The sequence below is a fragment of the Falco rusticolus genome, chromosome 10, assembly GCF_015220075.1.
Source record: "Falco rusticolus isolate bFalRus1 chromosome 10, bFalRus1.pri, whole genome shotgun sequence".
Lineage (NCBI taxonomy): Eukaryota > Metazoa > Chordata > Aves > Falconiformes > Falconidae > Falco > Falco rusticolus.
The window spans coordinates 24,901,111-24,916,846 of NC_051196.1; the positions used below are offsets into that span (position 1 = coordinate 24,901,111).

Below are 15,736 nucleotides of genomic sequence, written 5' to 3' on the forward strand. Positions count from 1 at the left end.
AGCCCGGGGCTGTGGGCAAGCAGTCCCTGGTTTGCAGAACAAGTGGCAGGGCCACTTGCTAAAGAGTTGCCTGTTCCCAGGCAGCTTTACCTCCTCCTCCTGCTGCCAGTGAGGGGCAGGGGCAGGAGCATCACCCTCCTTGCCCTGCCGGCGCAGAGAGCGATCCTGGCTGACCTCTGGTTGAAAGATAAGCCTTGACCTCCACTCCTCTCCATTGAGGTGGAGAGCCTGGGGCAGGAACCATAAACACTCCCCGTGGCCTCTGTCTCGGAGGGGATGCTTTGGGGAGAAGCAGGCATGTTCCTGCTGTGGGGAATGCAAAGGCACTCTGGGACAATGCCAGGATGTTCCCGGGTTGAGGGGGAAGGGGGACTGTAGGGATGCTCTAGGGAGGCGCAGGGATGCTCTGGGGCAATGCAAGGATGCTGCCGGGTTGAGAGGGGAAGGGAGAACGCAGAGATGCTCTGGGGCAATGCGAGGATGCTCCCGGGATGAGAGGGAAGGAGGACTGTGTTCTAGGGGGGTGCAGGGATGCTCTGGGGCAATGCAAGGATGCTGCCGAGCTGAGAGGGGAAGTGAGAACGCTGGGATGCTCCGGAGGGATGCAGGGATGCTCTGGGGGATGCGGGGGGGCGCAGGGCGGCTGGGGGCTGGAGCGGCGGCCCCGCCGGGCGCAGGGCAGCGGCCCCGGCGGGCGGGGGGCGGGGCGGGGAGGGGCGCAGCCCCGCGGTGCGGTGCGGCGCGGGCCATGGATAGCGGCGGGGCGCTGAACGGCTCCGCCGCCGCCGGGCGCTTCGCCGCCGCCGGCACGGCGGCACTGGGCGCGCTGATGGCCCTGCTCATCGCCGTCACGGTGGCCGGCAACGCGCTGGTGATGCTGGCCTTCGTGGCGGACTCCAGCCTGCGCACCCAGAACAACTTCTTCCTCCTCAACCTGGCCATCTCGGACTTCCTAGTAGGTAAAGTGGCCCCGCGGGACTCCGGACCGGACCGGCACCAACTCCGCGGCGGGGCGCGCTGGGCGCCCGGGCTGTCCCCCCCCCGGGCTGCTCCCTCCCGGGCTGTCCTCCCCTCCGGCCGCGCTGGGCTCCCCCGCGGGCTGCCCCCCGCGGCCGCGCTGAGCTCCCCCTCCCGCACCCCGCGGTCCCCCCCGGCGGAGCCCCGCGCCCCCCCGGGCCGCTCCCGGGTGCGGGAAGGAGCCGGCCCGGCGCCGCCGCTCCCCCAGGGCGCGCCCCGCGTCCCGATGGAGACGGAGCCCTCTGCTTGCAGGTGCCTTCTGCATCCCTTTGTACGTGCCCTATGTCCTGACGGGGAGGTGGATCTTCGGGAGAAGCCTCTGCAAACTCTGGCTGGTAGTTGATTACCTGCTCTGCACCACCTCGGTCTTCAACATCGTGCTGATCAGCTATGACAGATTCCTCTCGGTGACAAGAGCGGTGAGTCCTGTCATGGCAGCTGAGAGGGGAATAACTCTCCTCCTGCTTTATTCCCCGCCAATAATTAAAAGCTCTTTGAATCCTCCAGAAATTAGGAATCTTTCAGCCTGGTGATGGAAAGCACTAATTACCCACAAATACATCATTCAGCTGTGGTTTCAGATTAGTGTTTCTGGCGTAATTAAATCATTGAAGGTTCAGACCCCATCGTGCAGGTGCGCCCTTCCCAGATGGCAGAACAGGAGCGGACGGGTGAGTCAGCGAGGAGAGCAGCCCTGTTACTGACTTGCGGGGCTTATTATCTCCAGGGCAAAGCAGCGGATTGCAGTCGGACCACCGGCTTCTCCCTGGCTACCATGGCAGTAGATTGTGGCACCGACTTTGGCAGGGCACAGCCCCGAGGTCTCTGGGTTCATGGTGAGAGAATGCTCAGCCTTTCACAGGAGGTGTCGAGCAGTTTGCGGACAGATCCGAGCTGTTGCCTCTGCTCGTCCCCTGACCCAACAAGGATGGGTGACGGGGCTCGGAGCACAGCAGGGCTGGGTGCCTGGCTGGCCCAGGGCTTGGGGCATCCCTCTCCGCAGGGGTCACAGAGCCTCGCTGGGGGCAGCTCAGGCAAGCGTGCGTGCAGCAGGCTGTGTGCCTGGCTGGCCCAGGGCTTGGGGCATCCCTCTCCGCAGGGGTCACAGAGCCTCGCTGGGGGCAGCTCAGGCAAGCGGTGGGGTGCAGCAGGCTGCTGGGCTCCAACCGAGTCAGTACATTTCCACCAAGCAGACACCGTGTCAGCTTTCGGAGCTGCGAGATGAGGGTTCGTGAGTCTACCCTGCAGGAGCGTGATTTATCTAGCAATTGTTCCTGTTGCCTGTGGCCTATGAATTTGTTAGACCGCAGGAATATTGCCTAGCAACTTTACCAGAAACGCTCACAGGTCATTTGTGAGGAGCCTCAACAAGCCAGGGTGCGTGACCATACTTATGAAAAGGTTTCCCCATTGCAGGTCGCCTACAGAGCTCAGCAAGGCAACACCAAGCAAGCGGTGCTGAAGATGGTGATGGTATGGGTATTAGCGTTCCTGCTCTACGGACCTGCCATTATCAGCTGGGAGTACATATCAGGCCGGAGTATCATACCCACAGGGGAATGCTACGCTGAATTTTTCTACAACTGGTATTTTCTCATGACAGCCTCTACGCTGGAGTTTTTCACTCCTTTCATCAGTGTAATGTTTTTCAACCTGAGCATTTACCTGAACATACAGAAGCGTACCAAAATACGCCTGGATATTTTCCATGAAGTGCACAACCAGTCCTTCACTGAAGAGATGGAAACGAGCCCAGAAGCAAAGCTTTCTTTGAAATGCTGTAAGTGGGAGCAGAACGAGCCAGCTGAAACCCTCGACCTCTCTAAGAGCAAAGCTCAAGCAGCAGCCTCTGCTACCAGCCTGGATGCCAAAGAGCCACTGTCAACAAGCTCCGAGAGCTCCAGCAAGCCCAAGTGTAGCAACAAGAAGAGCTGTAGGAATTCAGCATCCACTCTGTCCTTAGAGAAACGGATGAGGATAGCGTCCCAGAGCATGACTCAACGCTTCAGGCTCTCTAGAGACAAGAAAGTGGCTAAATCACTGGCAATCATTGTGGGCATTTTTGGGATTTGCTGGGCACCATACACACTCCTGATGATCATCCGTGCTGGCTGCCATGGCCACTGCATTTCTGACTTCTGGTACGAGACTTCCTTTTGGCTACTGTGGATCAACTCGGCTGTCAACCCTGTCCTATACCCTCTCTGCCACTACAGCTTCAGAAGAGCTTTTATTAAACTCTTCTGTCCCAAGAAGCTAAAGATTCAACCTCACGATCCCCTGCAGAACTGCTGGAAGTGAAGCCAGCCCTGTGTGTGGATACGAGCCCTGGCTTCATACACCCATGTTATGGAAAAGTAGTAGCATGCTTCCTTGGAAAAACCTGAGAGCACTGGTCTGGGGTATGCGAGGAAGGCAGCATTGAGACCACTGTTATTTTGTTCTAGTTCATCAACAACAAAAAGCACGCAGAATAGCAGGACAAGGGGGTTTTGACATTAACTACAGGCAGTGAAATCTGTGTCCGCCACTTCCAGGTGCCACAGAAGACCTCTGCTGCCACCTAGTCAGCCAAGCGGCACTGGCGTTTTGCTAAAATAAAAATTGAAAAACAAAAGCTAACAGAAATAAATATCTAATCTAAAACTACTGGACTAAGCTACAGTTTACCTGTTTTCAGACCTGATTTTTCCCATAAATGGAAGCATTCTTCCTTGCACTTAAGATATTAGACGTATGTGGTGATACAGAAAGAAAAGAACGAACCTCAGAAGGAAAACACCTCATTTATCTTCATCGCTGTAGCAGCTACAGCCATAGTCTGGAGCCCTGTTGCATGTGGTGCAAGAGATCCCCCCTCCACCCCCCAGGAAGAGGCACATCTCTGCCCTAAGGAGGTCACAGCCAGACTCAGAGATACTGAGCATTCTGAAGCAGCCTGTTGAGCACCCCTGGATCCCTGCTTCAAAACCGATCCCATTTCTTTTGCGTCCAGCCACACACCAACCAGTGGTCCCACAGCACACGGGAGCTTCCCTGCTGCCTGGAGGTGTGCGGCAGGAGCAAGCCCAGTCCCTGGCCCTGCAGGACTGGGAGTCCTGGCAGACCCGAAGATCTCGGAGCTGCTGTGCTCCATGAAAGGCGCCAGCAGAGCATCACCTTCTCCATGGCCTCCCTCATGATGACCCAAAGACATTTTAAAATCTCTTCTGCAGGATCTCCAAAATACTTTTTTGGGAATGTGTCAGGGAATGACAAACACTGAGAGAACTGCATCTTGTGTTTCTTTTTTTAAGTTAGTTTCAGAACTCTTAATTTTAGCAAGTTCCAGAACTTCTGCATGCTTCCTTTTAAAATATATAATTTGAATGGAGTCCTGGGTTGAGCCAATCCAGGTGACAAAAGCAGTTTTTCTCTTTTTCAGTTTTTAAATTTTTTGAAGCAGTCAACTAATTCCACAGATAGAGCACCAGATTCAAGATACGGGGCTCTAGCCTCAGTCTTAACATAAATTCTTAGGCATTTTATCTCTGCTTCATTATACTTGGCATTTATTCTGTAACCTCTTTGGGATCGGAGGTGATAGGACCATAAAGCAAAATACTTCAACTGCCCATCTCTGTTGGCACTGCTCAGTGATACAATAATACAAATACGTAATTAGTTGCCATGGCAAATGCTCATATTTAACAGCATTGTACAGGGAAGCTCAAGATTGTAAGCCTGAAAATGACATTTGCAAATAGAAACCCAAATGCTGCAAAGTAGCACCCAGAAGCTTATGATGTTGTGATTGCCAATTACATTTCGCTGTTGTAAGCAAACTGCTTTTTGGCTGCTGCTAGGAATAAAATAAAATGCTATCCAACTTTATTCCAGTGGTACTTGTTGAGTAGATCAGCATTGTCATGTGAAATCAGGTTTTAAATGATGTCTTGTTTTGTGTATATGGTATTTCAGTCTTGTGACATGTTCAGTCAAGCCATTATATATGGGTTAAAATATATCCTTTGCAATAAGTGTACTAAGAATTGACGGTGTGTACTGTTGAGTCTGCTTGTACCTTTCCTTGTGTCTGCTGCCTTCTGAAAACCCCAATAAAGTATTTTCATATGAAGCTTGCCAAATATTTTATGGTAAACAGGGTGTTGCAGGAAATGATAAAATCCAACTGAAAAAAAACCATGTATGGATTTGCCTGAGGAGATAGTTAAAGCCTATGCATTCACCAAAAAATAGCTCCTGGAACAGCTGAGTTTCTCTTACCTCTGATGAGCAGGTTCCTGACAGCGTGGTGAGTGCACATCACTTAATTCTTTGCAACTTTGGTTCTTTTCCAGAGCATGTCATGTGCAACTTCGATCTGAAAAAGTTACTTATATTAACACTAACTCTTCCCGTGACTTACAAAATCCCCAGCCCGCCTAGAAGTGACAAAGTCATTATGTGAACAAAGTACCTGTTTCCAGCTGCGGTTCTTTTCATTTGTTTATAAAGAGAGGTAAGGACTACGAGATTGTTCAGCCTGATAAAAAGAAAAGCTATCAGCTGTGTTATACCTTAAGAAAAGGATGGAGAAATTGTTGTGTCTTTTTTTTTGTTGTTATTTTTTGACCTGATATTAAATAGTGGTTACCTACTTCACATTCTCAGACTCCAGAAAAAGGATTTTGTTTTCTTCTTGTAAAAATTACCCTGTATGATTTTCACTGGATAAGTGGCAGGCCTTTGAAATACAGTAGAGGCCAAGTAACTGTTAAAACGATACTAAATTGGTTGCAAATGGGAAATAGGCCCCATTTCGTGCAGTCTTCCGTCACTCAAAGAACCAGCTTTCTCCAGGAAAATTTTATAAACCTCTGAAGTCATGCCCATGCTTGCTCCTGTACCACTTCTTTTGCCTCTACATGACACAGAACTCTATTTCTTGTACCTGTGGAGCACATATCCCTCTGACAGCCTGATTTCTGCTCACCAGTCCTCAGCATGCTTGCAAATAAATGTTGATTGTGTGCCATCTACTGCACCAAAATGAGTATGATGCTACACAAAACTACTGAAAAGTCAAAACAGCAGTTATTTAACAAAACTAAGCTTAGAGCATAACGCACCTTGCTGGGTTCCTTCCCTTCTGCCTTTTTGAGGGGGTTGTTTTTTCACAGATATATTCCAAAACATAACTGAAAGCCCAGGAATCCTACTGGCACAGACACTTCTACCATTTTAAGAGAGGAAACTCAACAGAAAATAAAAAAAACAGTTCAGCTAAGCAAACTCTCACAGCTTTCTGTGGTTAACAGCTGAATTTCTGACACACTAGACCTAGGAATACTTTCCATAACATGGTTATGTTACTTCTGATTAAACAAATGAACAAATAATTTATCAGTCTTTCCTATACGAGGCATTTGCCTGAGCAGGGACTGGTAACGGGGCTTTCTAGTAGAACAAAATAGGAAGATGACAAGGGGGTGACGGGGAGTGGGGTATGTGTTACTTCCTCGAATTCCAATAGCTTATGACTAAGTATTTACGTACTGAAGGCACTATATCCACTGATAGTAACTTTGTTCAAAAGTGATGATACCAGCTTTAAATTTTGAGGTGACTTTGCAAGCACATGGGCTAGGAGTTCCTTCCTTTCACATGTTCACGCAGCCAAAGAGCTAAAGCTGTAAGTAAAATACCCAGTTTTAAGACACTCATAAAATCCATAATACTCACAGGGAGCTGGTGGAGACTGGTTTACTGTCAGTGATCCATTAAGACCATGATGTACCTGCCCTGAAGAGCACACACAATTTGTACAAGCACCATGCTCTCCTGGAGTTCCACTACTGACAACAATGTAATCCTGTATATTTTAAAGTCCTAATGGCACTTTTCTCTGAGCTCTCAGAGTGAACTTGTGGTCTTAAAGTTCTTTCCTAAAGAGTGAAGAAATGGACACATTTCACTGAGCTTTTCGTGCAGTATTTTTATGGTCTCTGACCTCCACATGGGCAGATTTACCTAAACTTGGCTGAAAGTAATTTTATTCATTGGTGGATTTTGCAGGGAAGATATTTATATTCCTTCTCGAAATAAGAGCTCTTGCCTTGCCAAATATAAAAGAAAAATAACTACTTATGCCTGGACATGAGGTCACACCTGAGCCTGGTTTTCATACTGAAAATGTTATGAGCTGGTTTGAGGTATGAGAGTAGCTGATGACTAATTCAAATATGTTTAAAAGAGTATTTGAATTCTGCTGATTTTTAGTGTTCAGAATGTAAATGTCTATATGCATTTGGAAGAGGCAGGGACTAGGCATCTTCTAGGCATAATCAAATATGAACTGTGAAAATACATTACCATTAGACAAGGTAGGGCTTCTTGTCAACTAGCCTAGCAGAACACCTATGTCTATTTTTTGCTACCGTACCAGCTCAAAAAAAAAAAAAAAAAAAAAAAAAGCCTCATTCCTATTGCCTAGACATAAACCAAGCAGGCAGGACCCGTTTTCAAAAACCGTGAAAGACGACTTGCTGCAATTCCAAATATGCATCAGATATTTGTGTAAGCACATAGGCTTCCACACAGAAAAGAAACAGCTATTTCCAGAGAGAAGGACCCAGTTTATGCACAGAGTGTTAGCAAACAACATTCACACAGCTCTAAATCGCACCCGGGAGCTTTTTAAAGAAAGAGGCTAAGTGACTTCCCACAAGACCTATGCGGAGGTAATGCCAGTTCCCTGCTCTTCATACAAACCTACTTGAGGATTCGAAGGCCACCACAATGAGGTTTGTGGTCCTTTCATAAAGCAGCATCTGCATATCAATAAACTATCAAAGAACACTTTTTCAGTGCAGCTACTTTCTTTTTGGCTCTGTAATGCTTCCTCCCTAATCACCGATAATGACAGATCTCTTCACACAGATAGAGGGACTTTGCTCCCACAGCCTCTCTTCAGCGCCCTTCCTCAATTACCATTTCTTATTTGTTCTCTCCAACCTGCAGTTATATAAATTGCTCCATTGTTCCAGAGACATCACTGGAAGCTTCATTAGCTCAAGTAGGAGGCTAAAGAAGAGAGAATGCAAGAAGCAGCTTTTGTTGAAAAACACCTGTCTGGGATAATTAATGAGATTCACTGAGAGGGGTGGGCTTTGAAGTCGGGAAGATGTGATTGTATTTTGATTTGATGGTTTTCCTTCCATGTTTGTAAATGAACATTGATTTTCATAGCAGAACCAGGATGGAAAGACAGTAGGAAAGTATCCTTGCTAGACAGAAGTTTAACAACATGATTTCTGTGAGGGAGGATTAATTTTTCATATCCCCACCTCTCATGCAGTGACACCAGCACAACTTGGCAGGGTATGAGACCTTTTCCACTCTAAAGAACTCATTCTGCAAATAGATGGGACACAACAAGAGGTATCATTATCTTTACTTCTGATGTGGGAATTGCAGACAAGAATAAAAACACTTCGCTAGCCACCCCAGCTAAGTGCCACAAGAAGGAAAAGTGCTCTCGATTGCTAACACCACAAAGCTCACACTTCATGAAAGATTTCACGGATGTCCTTGTGGATAGTAGGGAACTCACAGCACTCCTGTGTTCCCTTAACCTCAACCTTAATCTCCTTCTTTCCTCCTTACCATTGCACAACATACTTTTCTGCCAATACAGTTGTATTTGCAGGATTAAGGAATTACGGCGTTTAGAGAAGCAACTAGGAATGCCACAGGGTGAAAAAGGTATTATCTATAATCTGGAATCATCATTTTATTGAGATATAAAACTCACTTCAACAAACTCACTGCTACCTGGGAGAGGAAGACTTGTACATACCTCAAAAACATGAAAACCAGGTTTGTCCCTAAACCTCTTGTTCTGAGCTCAGGGGTGCTAATGATTCATTAAATCAGCACCATTTTTATTGCTACAGTACAGGATGCATGAGTATTACTTATTACTAGCTATTTACAAGCCCCACAGTTTCTCTCTGTAATTTACAAGCTGCTTGCACACTCTAGGTACAAAAGGGAACTGATAATTAATCAAATTACCAAACATCTTAGGTAGAGCTATGTATGCACATTTGTGGGGGAAGACGACAACTATTTTTTCGTTTATATAATTCTACATGAAACATTCTTTTAAATGACTCAGATGCACCAAGCAGGACTTTCTGTTGCATTGTAAAGGCTTTTCTTATGCATCAAATACCTGTCAACAATTCCTAGGACCCCCTACCATAACATGCTGTAATCACTGTAAGGAAAGGGTATGAAGGTAGGTAGTTGTGGCCTGTGTGCAAACATCACCAGTATCCCTCCTGTGCATGTAAATGCACAATTCATGACAATTTTTATAGGCAGTCTGTTCCCACAACCTAGGTATCTGTTCTTTTAAGCACAAAAATGCAGCTGTAATGCAACACTGACTTTTGAATGATTTTAAACACAATACCCTAGAATTTAGCAGCACAATTAACACTGAAGGAAAACTGACTACAAAGTAGTTGTTAATCTCATGTAAAGGTATCTTTGATCATTCACAAACAACAAGCTGTCTGCTAGAAGGGCAATGAAAATTCTGGCAAATATTTTAGCTGTTAAGTAACAGCTTACACGCAGCTTTAATCATTAGAAGCTGTTTATTGAACAACCAACAATGATGGGAGTTGCATATATAATTCCTTGAACATGAGGTTGCACATACACCCTGCAGTGTTCATGAATTGATGATGGATTGACAAAGCAGAGCAATTACCTCCATCATGAAAATAATTTAAACTCTAAGAAGCACAAATTTAACAGACCATTACAGCTAAAGCACTGTTTAGTATCTCTGATACAGCTTGCATACAAAATATACAGGGATAAAATAACATACATAATATTTGCATGAAGCCTATGTTAAGCACTCTGATAACTGGGAATTAAGCTGTTACTCAAAAGCTTTCATGGAAGTGGCAAGAAGATTCTTTGTTGCTGACAGAAGAATACTGACAGCTAGTTCCAGAGTAAGGGAAAGACTGAAATGGATGACTCATCGCAAGTATACAGCAACAAGGACCAAAATGCCCAACATACCCTTCCTAAAGTTCTCGCTGGGAAGAACTCACGCAGACTGTTCTTCTGAAAGATAAAAAGCTGAAATCCTCTAGAAATCCCCCCTCAGAAGCCCCACACACTGCTGACCTCTGCTGCAAAGTGACAGTCTCAAAAACGGTTTCTGAGAACATGGGGTTTACACCGATTTCCTCTGAAAAAACTAGAAATAGAACCTTCCTTCATCCTCCTCTTGAGAGGCTGCCCCAGCTGAAATACTGAACAGAAGACTAAGAACTGGGAAATCAACTATTTAAGGTCAGATTGATCAACTCATCTTAATAACCATGTTTTCACCTCAGCAGTTAATTCACTGAGTACCATTGCTACGCACCACTTTAGTGAAGTGCCTTTCAAGCACAGTTTGTAAATAGGAAAAGTTTCTAATCAATATTAATCGCTCCCAGCTGTGCTATGACAAGTTATCAAAGCAAGAGGTAATACAACAGAGGAATCGCCTCCTCCACATCAAAGCAACCCAAACCCACAAATGTTAGTTAGGCTAACTGCCCTGCCATTAGTACAACAATCTCTGAAGAGGATTTGCATGCTGACAGGATCTACCAAATTGCCTTAGAAAAACATATATTAACTATCAAAGACAAGCACAAGGATAAAATATTTTTCTGAGAAAATTTGAACAAGTTCCTTCTTTATTCAATTACATTTGTCACCCTCTGCAATTATTTTCTCCATCAACATCTAAGTACTCAGGCTTTACTAGCACAGAAGTGGGAATATAGGTGGGTTTTAGCTTGAATATTCACTAAAAGCAAATTTCCAACTGCATACTCATCCACCAAGCCACCCTGTTAGCTAAATTTATTATTGGTTTTGTTCCAGACTAAATACATTAGGAAACTAATGTCTGTAGCACTAACTTAATTTAGTCTTAATATAGAGTTCTAGAATCGTTCTGTGTTGATCAGTTTCATAAGCCACATCAATACATTTAATAAGTACTAAAAAACCACTATCTTTAGAACATTTAATTACTGCTAATTTACATGAATTAGCAGCACCAGTTAATAAAATGTACATGTTTCATGTGGCAATTTGTTACCAATCTGCAAATCAAGTTTTTACTTACTGTGAAAAAAATCCTGAATACCTTAAAAAAAAAAAAAAAAAAAGATATAGTTAACTGAGTTGGCTCATGGAAAGCTCCTAAACACTAAAATGGACTGCAATACCATGAAGGGGGTAACATGGATACTGGAGGATTTTGCAGAGGGCAAATGTGAAGCAGCATGTTGAACGGGGCATCACTTGGAATCTACAAATGCAAATATGACTATAGTTAGTTGTAAGTTACGCTTGTACAAGGCACCTAGAAAAAAAGACAGTAGTGTTACAGGACTAATACTACACTACATTTTTTCCAAATTCCAGGTTCTCTGCCTTGCCACAGAATTTCTCTGTGACTGTGCAACTCACTGAGGTCCAAATCCAGACAGATACCTCAATTCAAGATTTCTAAAACTCAGTAGGACATCAGCTTTTCCCAGCATGGCTAGATTTGGACATGAGCCTCCTGTGATTCAGTTTCTACCAGTGAAAGAAGGTTAATAGATGACTCTGAAACATAAAGGTACTGTAAAATATATACATATATATAAAAAAAGCTGTAAAACACATTAAATTTCCATCCTTTAAAGCCATTTTCCTAATGGTGATAAATTATTTAATGAAGCCAGAAAATTTCGGTTGATATAGAAACAGAGATGAGTTAGCTTACCAAAATAAAATACATTTTTTTACATCTATAGTTACAGGGGCCATAAGACCTTGCACAGCTAGCATGGGACTTAGCCCATCACATAGATAGGTAAGCTTCAAAACCGCAACTTCTGGCATTGAAGTTACTAAACATTATCAGTTTTTGTTTTTCTAGACAGAGCTCACTGTTTCGGTAATTGTTGATTTGAACTACCGTTTTAAACTTCCATTACATGTCTGGTGTGGGGGTGGGTAGAGTGAAGAAAAATGGTTTCTAAAATAATGCATTAAAAAAATGTTGATTTAATATGGTGACCTTTTACCAGGTTATTTTTTAAATGTGATGTGTGTCCTGTCTGGACAAAGCAAACTATCTGCCCAAACTCATCATCCTGATTTGTAACAGAGGAAAACAACATGAAATAAATAGTCACAAACCAGTATGATTTCATGAATAAGATAATAAAAATATGGACACTTCATCTGCGGTATCACAGATGTCTTCTTGACAACTAGTGTTTTAGCAATTACATTGCCCGATGCAAATATTTTTCTTCATAAGCATTTTCCACTTTCAGTGGAAGATTAATTTATCTAGATTTAGACAGTGAATAGCTAACTTCTGTCAATGGTTGATTAGTGTGTGTACAAAGGATGTTCTGGGTGGGGATTCACATGTCTTTGGAAAACAGTGATGTTCTAATCTCAATGGTAATTTAGCAGTGAGGAACCAAATGTCAAGAATCAAATGAGAAATATTTAAAACCATCACCAAGCTTTTCCATATGCTAAAATTGTTCCCAAACCATAGATGTTTTCTAAAATATCAACCCTTACCTACACATTAATTGACTATCGATTTCTCCAGTTACAAAGACAAAAAGGTACCCACTGAGGATTTGAATAACAAAAGAGAATTTGCTCTGCAGTTACTTTTTAGTCTTGCTTTTCAATCAGTGCTAATAAATCTGGATCTAAGTGAATTTCTAAAGTATGCATTTTAAAAGGTGATTTTGTCTGTATAAAACATTTTCAGCTTATGTCAACAAGCACAAGGCTCTTCATGTTTTGCGTTTTATTTTACCCAATAACCATGACATAAAATAACAGCATTTGACTATACTGCAATGCTACATCCAGGTTAAAAAAGGAACAACAACCTGAGCCTGGATCACCACTGCTTTTTGCTGGAGTGCCTCCGATTAAAATTAATGGCATGCTACCAGAATAAAATGGATGGTAACAAAGTAACCAGCCATATCCATCACGTGTTACTGAAACTGAGCATGCAGACATGAGTTAGTTATTAAACCATAATTTAGTTTGGTAGTGTGGCTAGTCTTTGTCTTCACTCATCATTCAGGAAACACATACATAATACACAAACACTTCCACCTTGCTGACCTAACAGTATAGCAACAAGCAAAGAACAGAGCCCAAGCCAGGAATGCACACTTCAAGGAGCCAAAGTGATATTTCATATAAACAAGGTCAGAGGAAAAAAAAACCCAAAACCCTGTGGATAAGAAAGCAGACACTGCTAAGGCCTCCGTGGACAATTCTATTTCATCCAGGAAAAAGGAGATGAAAAATCACTCTCAGTGGGAAAATGAAGGACAAACACAATCTCAATATTAAAACAAGGTTGATAAAAATCTCTTTGCTTTTGTCCTATTAGCTATGCTTTATGTCTCAGAAACATACCACATAATAAATTTCAGAACCTCATAGAGAAAAATCGAGAGTGCAGCCTGAAGGTAGCTTTGTTCTATTATCAACAGCTGCAAAGTCATCCCTTATCATATTGGCACACATATATAACCTTCCCTCCAAATATTAATAACGTCAGCCTTTCCAGACCTCTGCAGTGTAAGCACAATTAATCCCTAATTAACAAGATGGGGAAACTTGTTAATGGGGAACAGCATTGGAAACTGCAGTATGGAAGGCAAGAAAACAAAGCTGTTCTTTAAAGGCCGGGCATACATCACTAACTTGGGATGAAGTTTAGCAGTATCAGGATGAAGATTTAATTTATATCAAAGCCATTTTCACAGTGGTGATGAGCTTCATTATTAACAGAAGTGGTCCAAACCCAAAATATAACTTTGATATGAACAATGGAGCTGTAGATCTTCTGAAGAGATGTTGAGCTCCAGACTTCACTATTCTCCCTACACACATGGCACAATATACCACCTCTCCCAAAAACCTCCATCTCTCGTAACTTTCATGCAAGACAGCAACCCAGAGCATGGGCTACAGCATCCCCAAAAACAACAGCTCCCAAAGAAAAAAGGTAATCTTGCTACTAGTAAAAATCCATTTTTACACAACAATATTTGTAGAAAGATTAAGCCAAAACATATATTCATTGTCTTCTAATTTCCATTGCAGAGTTAACAGTTCAAACAATACATTAAATAGGGAGCAGACAGGCTGCTGGAATGTTATGTCCCACCTGTCATTCAATTAATAACTCATTAAGTTGCACACCTGTAACACAGCTAACCTCTGGTCCCAGCATTAACCTTACATTACAGGTGCCAGCCACTGAGCCCAGTTAGCAATAACCTGTGGAAGACAAAGACAGCAAAGTCAGACTGGTGTTCTGCATCCAGTAGCTTGTACAAAACGTGCAAACCACAGCAAGGTCCTGTTAAATCAGCACTAGCATCTCTGGTTCATAGCCATTCCTGTAATTCTGTCATTTGAATCAATGTTTAAAAACAACAGTTACGAGTTTTTAAACATGTTCCAGTCAGAGTACCTATTCACTCACCATAAATCTACTTAAATATAAAAATCACTATGAAGAGGCTTAATAAATACATTTACAACAGCGAAAGAAATTTCCCTTGCAATGGAAAACCAAACCAAGTGGGATCTGATGCTTCTGGCAGCCTTCACTTCTCCTTGCATTTGAGCAACTGGTGACCCGGCACTATTTCAATACGACAACTCCAAGCATACATATTACCAGAACGAACACAGGCAGACGTTACACAGCACCTGGTGTCACGTCCTACGTCTCCTGCCCTGTGGTGAGGCACCAAGCAGTGCTGTCCCCACAGTCTGTCCGGTACTGGAAGCAGGGTGGTTGTGGCAGGCCTTGCTCTCTTCCCAGCATGGTGCTGCAGCAGAGCAGAACCATGGAGTACAAGTTCACCAAGGGTCTCGTTTTTATTGCTGCCACATCAGTTCATTGCAGACACATTCTTATTCACCTTTTAAAATATTATGTAATACAAAAAAAGTGCTTTACAAAACCATGCAAGTAAAGCAGATTACAAAACATACCATGCTTAAACATGCACATTCAATGTTTTAATGTACTGCAATGAGTCCTCAATATCAGTATGTCTAAAAAGCATGGTTGTTTTTACATTAACATTTCATTTTCTTTATCTGTTTAATTGATACCACCTACATTTACCAAGAACTTAAAAAGGGGAGAGGATTGCAAATAAATGCAAAACCCCCACAATTAGCACTAAAATATTGTGTAATCATGTATTAAAAAGTTGAGTACTGGAACTCTAAATGGCACTAAACAAAATTATGGCTCAAGCTTCTCTAGGAAATATAGACTGGACTTCATTAAGCCATATTTTAATGTGAATTGTCAGAATGCAAAATAAAATCCATGCCCCTTCTTTCCTCTTGTCAACATGAAAAAGCAAGGACAACATCAAAGGCTTCAGCAGAGGAAACCAAAAGCTAGGTAAGGAAAGTCACACAGAAGAATGACACCAAAACCCCTGAAAACCTAAACCAAAAGAAGCCCACCTGCCCCAACCTCAGCCAAAAAAATCAGTGTGAAGAAATCTTGTAGCACATAATTCTTCTCTGAAACAATTCATTTTTTTTCTTAACCTGATTTTCTTCTCTGTTC

The 15,736-nt window shown here is 43.3% G+C and overlaps 1 protein-coding gene across 1 annotated transcript; it reads left to right on the forward strand.

The window, feature by feature from the left end:
• The first annotated feature begins 748 nt into the window (after window positions 1-748).
• HRH3 (histamine receptor H3) lies at window positions 749-3,441 on the forward strand. Its single transcript, XM_037402805.1, has 3 exons — window positions 749-959; window positions 1,270-1,436; window positions 2,434-3,441. The coding sequence occupies exons 1-3, from the start codon at window positions 749-751 to the stop codon at window positions 3,316-3,318; spliced, it is 1,263 nt and encodes a 420-aa protein (XP_037258702.1). The 3' UTR covers window positions 3,319-3,441.
• The last annotated feature ends 12,295 nt before the right edge of the window (window positions 3,442-15,736 follow it).

Coding starts and splice junctions, on each gene's coding strand:
- HRH3 (XM_037402805.1), top strand. CDS start 749: ATGGATAGCGGCGGGGCGCTGAACGGCTCCGCCGCCGCCGGGCGCTTC. Junction 960..1,269: donor CATCTCGGACTTCCTAGTAG/GTAAAGTGGCCC, acceptor CTCTGCTTGCAG/GTGCCTTCTGCATCCCTTTG. Junction 1,437..2,433: donor TCCTCTCGGTGACAAGAGCG/GTGAGTCCTGTC, acceptor TCCCCATTGCAG/GTCGCCTACAGAGCTCAGCA.